The following is a 13,365-nucleotide window of genomic DNA, read 5'->3' as shown; positions in this document are numbered from 1 at the left end:
CCCTTCAAGGATGAACTTGAGTTCCTCCTCCATACAGCCTTTTCCAGTTATTAAAATCAACACTGTTCCTTACTTTTTCTGAATTCTTGGTGCCCTCCCAATGAATATTTCATAGCTCAGCACTTCACTAATATCTGATTTTTCCTATCTATTAGTTTTCTCTTCTCAAATAGGTTGTGTACTTCTTGAGGACAGACAATATGTCTTCTCCTTCTTTGGCATTTTCTCTAATTTCTGCCTCTGTTCTGTGATGAAAATTTGTATACAGAGCCTAAGTTTGCTATTCTTCAGCAATTTTTAAGTTATGATTTTTTAATCCTACCCTTTTCATATGTTTCTCCTCATACTACAGCCAATATCAGGGCCCCTGTCCTGAAAGTAAATGGCCCAGAAAATAGAGCGACCCAGAGTTAGAAGAAAGAGATGATGGTGGGACCGACCAGGAGCCTTTTTGCCAGTAACAATTAGGAGCATATTAATATAAGGCAACCGCACATATTAAATATTACAAAGTTTTTAAAGGTTTTAACTTTAACCCTCAGTGATTTTTAAAAATTTTTTCAGCAAAACAAAGTATGCAAAGGCTATTACAGACAAATTTCCTTTTCATTAAAATGAAGGGAATGAATGAGATAATCATATAACTTCCTACTTAGTTATATCATCCTAAAACACTATAAATAGTTGATCAAATGCTGTTTTGTTTTTTTAAAAAGGCCTATAAACAACAAGATTATATGATGATCAATTCTGATGAACATAGCTCTCATCAACAATGAGATGATTCAGGCCAGTTCCAATGAAGAAAGCCATCTGTACCCAGAGAGAGGAAATGAATATGGATCACAACATAGTATTTTCACTCTTTTTGTTGTTGTTTACTTGCATTTTGTTTTCATTCTCATTTTTTCCTTTCTGATCTGATTTTTCTTGTGCAGCATGATATTTGTGGGAATGTGTATAGAAGAATTGTTTTATTTAAAAAGCTTTAATTAAAAAAATATGACATAAAAAGGCCTATGAGTAAATAATTCAAATGGACACATCTCTACTTCAATAGCAGTACCTGTGCAAGTTCACTATTAGTATTGCAATTATCTTGTATATTTTGAAATATCTTATTTCAAAATAAGGAAGCTGGGGTTTTAGAAATCACATCTCACATACTAGGAGGATAAAGCTTTAATGACATTTAAGCCCAAATATTTAGATTTCAAATAGGCAAATATTTAGCCTTCCTGGGAGATTGCTTCACAGAGATATTCAGTTTTGATTTCGGCATATCAACTCTGAGGAGCAAAAAAAAAAAAAAAAAAAAAAAAAAAAAAATCCCTAAGAGTTATTTGACACTCTACTCTTCAAGGTCAATGATATTCAATTTAAAAGATAAAGTAAATTTTGGCATCTAAAATGGAAAAAGATCTTTAAATCCTTCTAAACAACCAGGGTTACTGGGGAATTTTTTATATCATAGACCTTTCTGGCAGGTCTATTATTTTCTGAATAACTTTTTACATAAAATAAAATATTTAACATTATAAAGTAAATAAATTAGATTGAAACCCATTATCAAAATATAAATATTTTTTAAAAATCAAATTTACAGACCTTAGATAAAATAGACCCTGTTCTAAACATTATGCAGTGGAAGTATATATTTTCTTCAGAGCAAGAACCAACTTGTTATTCAATGTAAGTCCTTCTCATGGACTTAACCTACCAGAATAATGTTTTTTCTTCAACAAATGCTTATCTAGTTGAATTTAGGTCTCGGGAAAACTAAATTGGAATAGAGGTACTTAATCTACATTATGTCATTTGCTCCTTAAAAATAATCCTGTAAGGTAATTTTTTTATGTTTAGTTTAGAGGTAGGGCACAGGGGACAATACCATCTTGGGTACATTTGTGCTGGGACATGGAGACCCTCCCCCATAAGATCCTTTGGGACCAATTCCAGGTCATCCTTTCTGAGGAACAAAAGAAAAAATGGAGATTGAGATGTTCTTAAGTGATAGGGATTTCCCATGGCAAAATATATATATGCCTCCTAGACAGGAAATTAATTTCTTTTTCCAATCCCATTCCAATTCCTTTTATCCTGGGCCAAATCTCTGTTTGCCCATGATAGTTTGGGCTTTGTTGTATCTATTAAAGCAAAAAGGGCACCAACCTAATCAAATCCAAGAAATGTGAGATGCAGAGGGTTGACAGTATGGTATAGTGTCATTTGATTGCTAGATGTGCAATCAAGAGGCCTCAGTTCTGAGATCAAATTTGAATTCCTAAAGATGAGTTTTTCTGATTCTAAGCGCAATGTTCTATACACTGTACAACCTAGTTCCCCTGTTAAAGTTCATAGTGAATTGGTATAGTATGGAAAGAGAAAAGATAAGAGTTCCAATGGAAGCAAGTTAAACAATTTAACCTTTCTTTTCTGACTGTATAACTGAAATGTATGAAGCACCTGAGAAGCAATTTAAGTAGATTTGTGTTATAATGTCAATGAAGATAATACTTGAGGATTTAGAAGTTAGAATTCAACTGCTCTATCCACAATATATTAATACCCTTAATATTCGTGTTCCCATATGGGCTTCATAGAACTGTCACTGTTTTATTTAGGGCATGTTTTTAAATCCTAGGGTTACAAACTACTTTCCCAGACTCTTTTTCTAGCCCTTTTTCTTATTTTCTACCTTCACACAAACTGCAGATCAAAACACTGAAAGGCAAGTGGATTATGCCCTTGTGCAAGAAAATTCATACCAACTTATGCACTTACTCTATTGATTAGTTGGCAGAATGTAAAATAGTTATGAGCTAAATACACCTTTGATCTTAGGACATCTTTGAATTTAGTATTCCTTGAATGGATAATCCCCAAAAAGGGAATAGAAAAAAAATTACATATTTATAAAACAAAACAAAAACAAGGCAAAGATGATATTAAAACTTCCTAACTACTCTAAGACAATGTATTTCCATTTTTTGCATGTATTTTTTCCTTACTGCTCCATAGGTTATCAAGAATTTAATCAACTATTGTTCTTTGAGTTTGAGAAAAGAACACTCTCCCTTTGGGATCTGGCCCAGTCATTCATTCTACATAATTACTCTTGTGTAATCAGGGAAGCAGCTCTCTGCTCATAGTATTAAAGCATTAGAGCAGAAAGATCTTTCAAGGAATGTCCTTCTGATTTCACATTTAAACCCTAATCACAATCGTATAGCCTTTCTTAACAAGACGCAATGAAGCTTTATCGGCCTTTGTGTTCCCAAACCATATTTTCAGGGCATCCCTCAACACAGACTAAGAACCTGGGTGACCTTAGGCAAGTAGCTTGGCATTTTAGCTTCTTCATCTATCAAAGTTATCATAGTTCATGAGAAGAGAAATGGATTTCACATCAGAAAGCCTGAATTCAAATCCCTATTTCTCTATTTACACCCTGTAGGATCTTGGGCAAGTAATAGCTGTTCCCTGTTTCTTTGGTTTCCTCATTTGTGAAGTGTTAGGGTTGGTTCCTGATAGAGGAGTAATGAATAAAAAATATATTTTCACACATCAAAAATGTGAGATTTTATTTGCTTGAAAACCCAAATACATTGGTTTTGATTCTTTCAAATTTTTGCAACGGAAGTGGGAAGAGGAGAGAAGGCTGGTGACAGGGTTAACAAAGTAAAGCAAAGTCAGAAAAGAAAATTATTAAGCATTTTTCAAATGTATAAAAGAAAACAAAGGGAAAGTGAAATAATTTTGTAAAATAACATATTAAGGCTAAGAGGGTGACCATCAACTGATAAACGAGAAATATAATGTAATGTAATAAATGTAATGATATACTATTGTGCTATAATAAATGAAAGGGGCAGTTTCAAAGAAATCTAAGGAGAACTGTAGGAACTGATACAAGTGAAGTAAGCTGAACCCAGAGAACAATGTATACAATAACAACAATTTTGTAAATATAAACAACTTTTGAGAGACTTAAAAATGATGACTACTACAACCAGGATTCCAGAGAGCTGATGATGAAGTTATTTACCTCCTTAAAGAGAAGTGATGGATTTGTATATAAAGAATGCATAAGTTTATTTTACTTGACTGTGCATATTTATCACAAGGGGGTTTTTTAATAGGAGAGAAAGAAAAGGAGAAAAAAATCGTTAATTCAAAAAAAATTAAAAGTCTTTAAAAGATTTATACAGCATAAAAAAAACAATAAAAAATTTATTATAGACAAAAGAAATAAATAAGCTGAAATTTTCAGCTTTGTGTGTAGTTCTCTTTTTCTATTCTATTTTGTCCATACAAATGCTCTGACTTGATGCTTATTAAGTTCATAATTTTATAAAATAATAATAAATGTGGAAAAAATAAAATAAGTGGGATGGACTAGATGAGCTCTAATTTTCCTATCTCCTCTAAATTCATAAGCCTATGAGCTTATGACAGGGTGATCTCTGGGGCCTCTTCCAGCTCTGGCATTCTGATTTCAACTTGCATTTTGCCCCGAAATCTGATTGTATTTTGCATGTCACTCTGGGTCCTTAATGTGGAGCCAAATCCCTGGCAGATCTTTCCAAGCTGGAAAGGGTCGAATGACTTTGCAGCACAGGAGAATTCTGTCATCCCACAACAAGCCTGCATGGGCCTGGAGAGATTCCATTACCAGGTGATGAATATATTTTGGATACAGAGCTCATGAAGGTGCAAAAAAGAATGAAGTTTCTGTCTCTATTCATATAGGAGAAATCACAGAGCTTCTGAAATACTGAAACTGAAATGTCAAAATCTGCACAATAGACTTCAAAAATCTCTTCCCTGGTACAGTCTAATCTTTCAAGAAAATAATTTTTTCCTGAATGCAAAAGTGCTTAATCGGGGGTCCATGTGCCCCAAGGAGTCTCCCCAAAAGATTTCAGGGAGTCCATGAACTTGTCTAGGAGAAATTATAAGAGATTGTATTTTCTTCACACTTCCATGTGAAAGTGAACAAAATAAATTTATCACCTATTAAGCAATCTCTCCAGAATTAGATAGGATGGTCATGGAATGACACAATCAACTCCAAAAATCTTTCTTCCCCTGATAAGAGTCTAATCCTCCAAGAAAATGGCCAGGTTCCCTCTAATTCAGAGACTCTCTTAACTTGGGATTTATATGCTCCAATTCTCCCCCGCCTCCCTCCCAATTTTGGAGAGTCCATGAAACTGCCTAGAGGAAATTTTTTTTTTTTACTTTTCCTTCAATCATTTATAGAGATTATTTTGAGAAGGGGTCCATTTATGGACTTGACCCAATTGCCAAAAATGTCTGTGATACAAAATAAATTAATAAATTCTGCTCTAGGATGATTTCAGAAAGGTCTGGAGAGACTTAGATGAACTAATGCTGAGTGAAATGAGCAGGACCAGGAGATCATTATATACTTCAACAACAATACTATAGGATGATCAATTCTGATGGACCTGGCCATCTTCAACAATGAAATGAACCAAATCAGTTCCAATAGAGCAATAATGAATTGAACCAGCTACACCCAGCGAAAGAAATCTGGGAGATGACGATGAACCATTACATAGAATTCCCAATCCCTCTATTTTTGTCCACCTGCGTTTTTGATTTCCTTCACAGGTTAATTGTACACTATTTCAAAGTCCGATTCTTTTTGTACAGCAAAATAACTGTTTGGACATGTATACATATATTGTATTTAACATATACTTTAACATATTTAAAATGTATTGGTCAACCTGCCATCTGGGGGAGAGAGAGAGGGAAAGGAGGAAAAAAGTTGGAGCAGAAGATTTTGCAAAGGTCAATGCTGAAAAATTACCCATGCATATAACTTGTAAATAAAAAGCTATAATTAAAAAAAGAAAAAAATTTAAAAGTTCCTAATGGAAAAAAAAAGAAATTCTGCTCTAATGCATGCTAATATGAACACAATGTTAATTTATCTTCTCCCTTTATTTGTGTCTTTCATCTGAAAAAGTTTTTATTGCAATATTAAACAGCTAAGTAATGCAGTCCTAGACCTGGAATCAGGAATTCCTGAATTGAGATATTTTCTTGAACACATTTTATGTGCTTGGACAAGCTATTTAACTTCTCTCAGCCTTGGTTTTCTCATCTGTAAAAAGGGAATAATAATACTATCTACCTCATAGAGTTGTTATGAAGTTCACATGAGATAACATATATAAGGCACTCTGCAAATTTTAGAATTCTGTACTCATGTTAGGTGTTATTTAATGGACGTTTCCCAGGTATTAGGACCATAATTCAACTAGGTGGTTAGACAGCTAGAAATGAAATCAGGGAACTTGAATGCTACCGATGGCAGACATGTTCAGAACATTTGGCAAAGAAGGGCTTTTTTTCAGCTACTTCTTGGGGTTCTTTTCCAACCTCCAACTGTATAGAGTCATTAAAAGATCAAGAGGAATGAGAATTGCACAAAATAAAAGAAAAAAAACAAGGAGCTGATCTACAGATGGATCGTGATATGATCCACAAAACTGCTATAAATGGCTGTAATTTTCAAGTTACATTTTCTTCATCCATTATCCATTATCATAGAATCACAGAGGTAGAAAGAACATTCCAAAATCTAACTTTACCTGAACAATAACGCTTTCTACAAAATCTCTGACAAGTCCATTTACAGACCTACAAATTCTTTCATGCAATCTTAATGTAGTATGAATTACACAAAAAAGAATGCATTCTCTGTCCTCATCCACATATTCCTGGTCACCCTCTTCTGGACATACTCCAGGCTGCCCAGAAGAGAACTCCAGATGTGGTCCTGTCTGGGTTGAGTGTAACTGGATGATCACTTTTCTTATTCTGGACACTCTCTTTTAATACAGCTCAAGGTCATATGAGCATTTTTGACCACTCTATTATATTAGTGACTCACATTGACTTTGAGATTCACTAAAATGCCCAGATCAAGAGATTTTAAGAACCCTCGTCTATTCATGTTTCCCCCACAGAGGTCTGGTACAGTTGAGTTTCTTTGAACCAAATGTGGAACTTGACACGTTCTTATTAAATATGGCTCATCATGACAAGCTGACAAGATCTTTTGGATACCACTGATTTTGTTTTCCATTATGTTAAGTTAGCTGTCCCTCCCAACTTTACGTTAAATAGATTTGGTAAACATAGCAACAACCACTAGTCTACAATTAACTTAATTAGCCAATCTGAATTGCTCACCCATCAGCAAAGCAGACAGTGCATTTCCATATGTAGGTTTTCCTCAGAAAGACTCGACACTCGGAACATACTCGGTGGCTGCAGCCCTGACACACACCTCCTCGATTTATCACCAAACCCAGAGATTTCTGACATCGTGCACAGAACTTCTCTTTGTTTTCCTGATTTATGTTCTTTGCTGGTCTCCATCGAAGATCTTGCAGGTGCAATTTCAGTTTCCTGGGAACCCAAGGGACCAAATGACAAAAGCATAATTTAGTACAAGTTGACACTATCCCTCAATCTATTTCTATAAGGTAATTTGGTTCCATTCTCACCCTCTCCAAACAAGGCACATATATTCTATATATATTCTAATACTGTAGTATTATATATTTTAATATATGCTAATACATTACATTCTATATTCTATATATTCTAACACATATTATAACATTATAACTAATATTACATATTATAACAATATAATAATATGATCTAATACATGACACATATTTAAAATATGTTGCATTTTATAATAAATTATAATGCATATAATTAAATAATATGTTACACATAAACATGCATTTTCATGTTATAATGTGTTGTGGTACATATACTGATATATTTATATAATCTAACCTATTATGTGTACATGTAAATATATGTTGCATCTTAGGGTGTCTATAATTACATTCCATACACATGTATAATATATGCTACAAGTTATAATGTATATAATATAATAATAATAATTCTACCCTCCCTCCAAAAAGAGAAAGGAAAAAAAAAGGGAAGAATGGGGGGGAGAAAGATAAAATAATTGTATTGTCTCAAAGTAAGGTCAAATTCGCAATTCTCTAAGTCCTATATAATGAAAACTTTACAATGCTATTTAACTTATAGTTATGTTTTTTCTCATAATAAGTGTGTGTGTGTATATATATATATATATACATATATACACACACACATATAAACATAAGGTAGAGAGTGCAATTATTATTATTTCCATTTTATGGCTAAATAAACTGAGACAAGTGTCTGAAACTTGTTTTATTGTTACACAAAATACATGCCTAGCATACCTCAAACTTTTCCCCTCCATCAAATATTTAATAGATTCCTAAAGAAGCAATATGGTGTGATGGAAGATTGGCTTCTGAATCAGAAAGACTTGGGGTCAAGTCCCACCTCTAAATCTATACTGGCTGTAAGACCCTGGACAATCATTTATTAAAGCAGGAAAAACAATGAATCCTTTCTTCATCAAATTAAATGACAGAAGTTTCAGACTCTGTCAATACAATGGGAAAAAATATGAAGGAAGAAATCTACTTATAATTTCTTAGTACTCCTAAGTTGAAAAATAGTTGCTGATCTGCATTGGTCCAACATCCATAAAAATCAAAAGACCAGAACAAATTATAACAGTTTCGATTTATATAATATTCCATTTATATAGCATTCACAATATTTTTCTTCCCAGGAAAGTAATACAAGTATTATCCCATTTTTACAGTTGAGAAAAACAAGACTCAGGGAAATAATGTAACTTGCCCACAATCTCACTGCTACTCCCTTATACTGTCAAAGGGTTGTGCTTGGTCTAGAGTTATGAAAGAAGATAAATAAAGATAATGGAATAGGGAATAAGTCTTTATCTAGTGCTATGTATCAAGCACTCTCTTTAAGGAAGGTATAAAAGCTTTAAGATACTCAGAAAAAAAATCACAAAAAATCAAGTTTATGTCAGGAATTTCTTTAAAAAAAAAAAAACCTAATTATGAACTAGGATTCAAACATTGAAAACATTCTTCTTGTAGACAAGTTACTTCTTCACTTTGGGTCTCAGTTTTGATATTTGAATAATAACGGGACTGAGCTGGGTAATCTCTTAGATTGCTGCCAGTAAACAGAGCAGATGTCTGTCAGTGAAATATTAAAGTACTGTAAAAATTAATAATAATAATGAACGTGATAGAGAGGACAGAAAGATTTTTATGGAAAACTAATTATTGGCAAGTAGAACCAGGAAAATAATATACACAATGACTATTAGAATATGTATGACAAGTGGAAAGAAGAAAAATAAAATAATTGAAACTGAATGCTACAAAATTATAGTGATCTAGCTTGGCCTCAAATGAAAGGATATGAGAAAGTACCTCCCCCATAGAAGTGGGGGATCATAAGTATGCAACACATATATCAGATTTTCTCATTTTGCTCGTTAGTTTTTGTGAACTTTTTTTTTCTTCTTTTCTATTGTAAAAGATAGTTCTCTGGATGCAAAAAGAGGAGACTACATTGGAAAAGTAGGTTATATAAAAATAAAAGATATCAATAAAATATATTTTAAAAAGAATTATTTCCAGTCCTACCATCCTAGGATTCTGGGATTCTTTTCTTCCTACATTTATCTATATAACTAGATAAGGAGAACTAATGCTCAGAAAAAAACCATGAACAGCTCCATGATTATAAAAGAAAACTAGATCTTTTCCAGTCGCTCTCCTTGCTGATGCAGAAAAGTCTATGAATGCATTTGGAAGGTTTTTCAACAGTAAAGAAGTGAAATAAAAATGATTCTGTGGAAGGCTTCCAGATAATAAGCAATTTTGACACCTTTCTCTGAGTATTTAGAATACTACAACGAAATTATGAGTAGATTTCTTCCTTCATATTTTTGTCCATTGTATTGACAGAGTCTGAAATTTCTGCCACTTAATCTGATGAAGAAAGGATTCATTGTGTTTTTTCCCCTTTAATAACCACATCTCTTTCAAAAGCATTAAGAAAAGCACAAAGTACCAACATAATACTGAGTTTGTCTGAAAAGCTAGCATGCATATGCATATATATTCACACATACATTAAAACCCACATCTATTCAGTTATGACTAGAAAGGTCAGAGGATCTACAGTCTGGAATCCAAGTTCCATCATGTACCAGCTGTTAGGGTTTGGGTAAGTTATTTCATCTCTCATAATCTAAGTTTTCAAATCTACAAAATGGGGTTAATAATATTTGTGCAACCTATCTGTTAGGGGCCAAGGTGAGGGTCCAATTAGATAATTTACATACAAGTGTAAACAAAGCACTTTGTAACTTTGAAGTACTTCACAAATGTGGACATAGTTTTAAATATATAATAATATTTTATTAAATGATAGTGTTTGTGAAGTAATGGGAATATGTTTATAGTGGCAGAAAGATGGAGGTAGTTTCTGTAATAATTCTATTCCAATTTGTCTTTATAGATCAAAGAGATTTACATGTTTATAGATTTAGGAGATGTATATATACAAGAGATTAATAATCTCCTTCCTACTAGAAAGCAAAGAGAGAGGCAAGAAATGTGGAAAAAAAAAGTCTCCATTTATATTTTAAGTAATGTCTCCTGGCTGCTTACACATTTCACTGACTGTTCCTAAGCCTTGCTACTCTGTTAAGTGGATAAAAAAATAAACAGAATGAGCTCTTTGAAGAGTAGATCATCGATTTTTAGGAAAAGGTCATTTCTTCAAATTCCCTCAGTCCCTTCTCTCTGCTGCTTCAGCTTTTTTGAAATTCTTCCAATTCAATTGCAAACTCAGGATCTTATTTAAAGGTGTCAGCAAAGAAGGAGTTATTTAGATGCCTTTCTAAGCCTCATTTTCCCAAGTATAAAATGAAGAGGAACTTAGACTTCATGATTCCCATGATTTAAAGCTCTTTAAACTTGTAGTTGTATTTTCTAAATAAAGAAGGAAGAGCAATGATTCTGGAGTCAGAGGCCCTGAGTTTACATCCTGCCTCTTTCACTTACAAGCTCAATGTCTTTGGGCAATTCACTTAACTCCTCTGGGAATTTAGTTGCTTTCTTTGAAAAACGAGAAGATTAGATTAGATGATCTCTAAAGTCGCTTACAACTCCAAATGCATCAGATCCTCCTTATTTTTCTCTAACTGAGCCCTATAAATGAAGAGAAAACTAAAAATTGAAAATGCAAGTCTAACATAGTGTAAACTACTTTAATTCTTCTTTTATGGGCTGGTGGGGGCTGGTGGTTATGTGGAAAGGTAAATGCTGGGTGTGAATAAGGTTTTACCTCCCCCAAATCCATAAGCAATGCATTGTAATAAAACGAAGGAGATAAGGGCTGACAAAGTGAACTCTGTCAAATTGGGTATTTCCCTGAGAGCTTGTTTGTTGACACATATGGCATCTTGAGTTGGCAGCCTTGTCAGCGTCGGGTTCCAGCTTTCACTCAAGCAAATTTGCATCTTTAACCAACCAACTCCCAAATCTGCTACCAAATATTGGAGTGAAAAATCTTTAGGGTACTTGTATATCCAAGGACAGCCACAGTAGGTGAAGCAATATTTGTTAAAGCAAATGAGTTACTAAAAAATGACTAAGAAAGACAGGTCTCTAACTTCCTGCCCATCTTTTGATTTTAGATGGACAGGGATAGTGACCTCCACCCCAACTCCTTCAGCCTATGGGCTTTCTCAGAGACTAAGAACCATTCTCCAAGTAATCCACTGATTTGCTAGTTTCTCTAAGAGAAGCAAAAGAGAAAAAAATGCAATAAAAAGTGATACCACAAAACAGAAAACAAAACCATGACATCATGCTCAGAGGCCAACATACCTTATCCTTTCCTCCTCGACCTTTTGTACCATCTGATCTCGGTACAAGACCTGAAGCACCATCTCACGTTCCAGCTCCTTGAGGGAATTCAGATTAACTTCTTGGGTCATCTTCTCGTTCTTTATTTACCAGATTCCAAACTTGGTTAGGTACCTCATTCCACCAAACAATTCCCCCTGTTGTTTTGGCTTCAATGCCTGTGAAGAATAGTGACTAAGAGTTTTTGAAAGAGCTAACCTCTCTTATTTCATTGGTGATTGTGGTTTCGTTCTTTGTTTTTTGTTCTTTTTTTCCCCCAATGTGTCATGCACTTTGGGAGGGGAAAACATCAAGAGTTTGTTTTTCTGTGCTTAAATCTTTATTTCCCAAACCACTTTGCCCTCTGGTGTTTTCACTGGTCATCCTTCAAAGACAAAAACATCTCCACCTTAGAGAGTTGGTTCCAAAGGCAAGGTGTGGTCCCAGGTAGATATTTTGGCAGTCAAAAGGCAATCTGCAAGTTAGGGGGTATTTTCTTTAAACACACACACACACACACACACACACACACACACACACACACACATACACATTCACACTCACACTATAAATAGCTTGTTTTACTTGCAATATTTTATTGATTTACTTATGGTTGGCAAAGATTAACCCTGTCAGCGATGATATGGACAGTAGACCTGCATAGAGTGAAAAGTTGGGCTAGATGACCTCTAAGTGATCTTCCAACTCTAAAGAGTCTATAGCCTGGTTCAAAACCTGAAAGAAAATAAAGAAAAAACATTTTTTCTCTCATTTTTCTTCACCTAGAATAATGAAAGCATTACTAAACAAAGACTAAAATATTATGCACAAAGATGGAGCTTTTTTCTGACTTGGTGCTATGAATTTTTATAAGCATTAAATAGATGATCCCATATTTAGTGAACATAAGATTGCTCAAATTTTAATTCTATGCATGTGTATGCCAGGATTTTAATAGCTAAGTATAGAAATCAGTATAAAATATGAGCCTTCCTGAACTTTGGTGTTAAGAATTGGAAAAGAAATCTTCTTAACTAGTTAATCAATTATTGTACCAGCATATCAGATAATACTATAATAAACTTTGAACACGGCAAGTGCTTAACAAAAATATTTGTTGAATTTAACATTTGATACTAAAATCATTTTTTTAATCAAAGTTGCCCCAACTGGAATTTGATCATATAGAGAGATTCAGAAGCATAAGGAGACATGGAGCCATCCTCATGTGGCAATTCTATTAATTATTCATGGGCTTTCATAGTTTTTGCAGGCTGTCATATGAATCATGCCTATCTTATTTCTGTTGAGACTAGATAAAAGGTTTTGCACATATTCTGCTTGCTATCTTTTCAAGCAACTTCTCACCCACATCCCCTTCCGTCTTTCCTATCTCCACTTAAAATAGAGCCAAAAAGACATTTAGTTCACAGTACAATGGACAAAAATGGACTAATTAATTCATTTCATCAGATGCATTTGCTGTAAATAAGCA

General features: G+C 33.9%; 1 protein-coding gene across 1 annotated transcript in view; it reads right to left on the bottom strand.

Annotated features, from left to right (window-relative positions):
• The window catches only part of SYTL3 (synaptotagmin like 3), an 86,646-nt gene extending 74,296 nt beyond the window's left edge, over positions 1–12,350 (bottom strand). The window contains exons 1-2 of the mRNA XM_051998017.1: positions 11,853–12,350; positions 7,234–7,452 (exon numbers count right to left, since the gene is read on the bottom strand). Of these exons, the coding sequence (XP_051853977.1) occupies positions 7,234–7,452; positions 11,853–11,962 (329 nt within the window). The 5' untranslated portion in view covers positions 11,963–12,350. The remainder of the gene's footprint in view (positions 1–7,233; positions 7,453–11,852) is intronic.
• Between the last annotated feature and the right edge of the window lie 1,015 nt (positions 12,351–13,365).

This window comes from Antechinus flavipes, chromosome 4 (assembly GCF_016432865.1).
Source record: "Antechinus flavipes isolate AdamAnt ecotype Samford, QLD, Australia chromosome 4, AdamAnt_v2, whole genome shotgun sequence".
Classification (NCBI taxonomy): domain Eukaryota; kingdom Metazoa; phylum Chordata; class Mammalia; order Dasyuromorphia; family Dasyuridae; genus Antechinus; species Antechinus flavipes.
The sequence above is the reverse complement of the archived record's forward strand: the minus strand, read 5'-3'. Positions and strand labels throughout refer to the sequence as shown.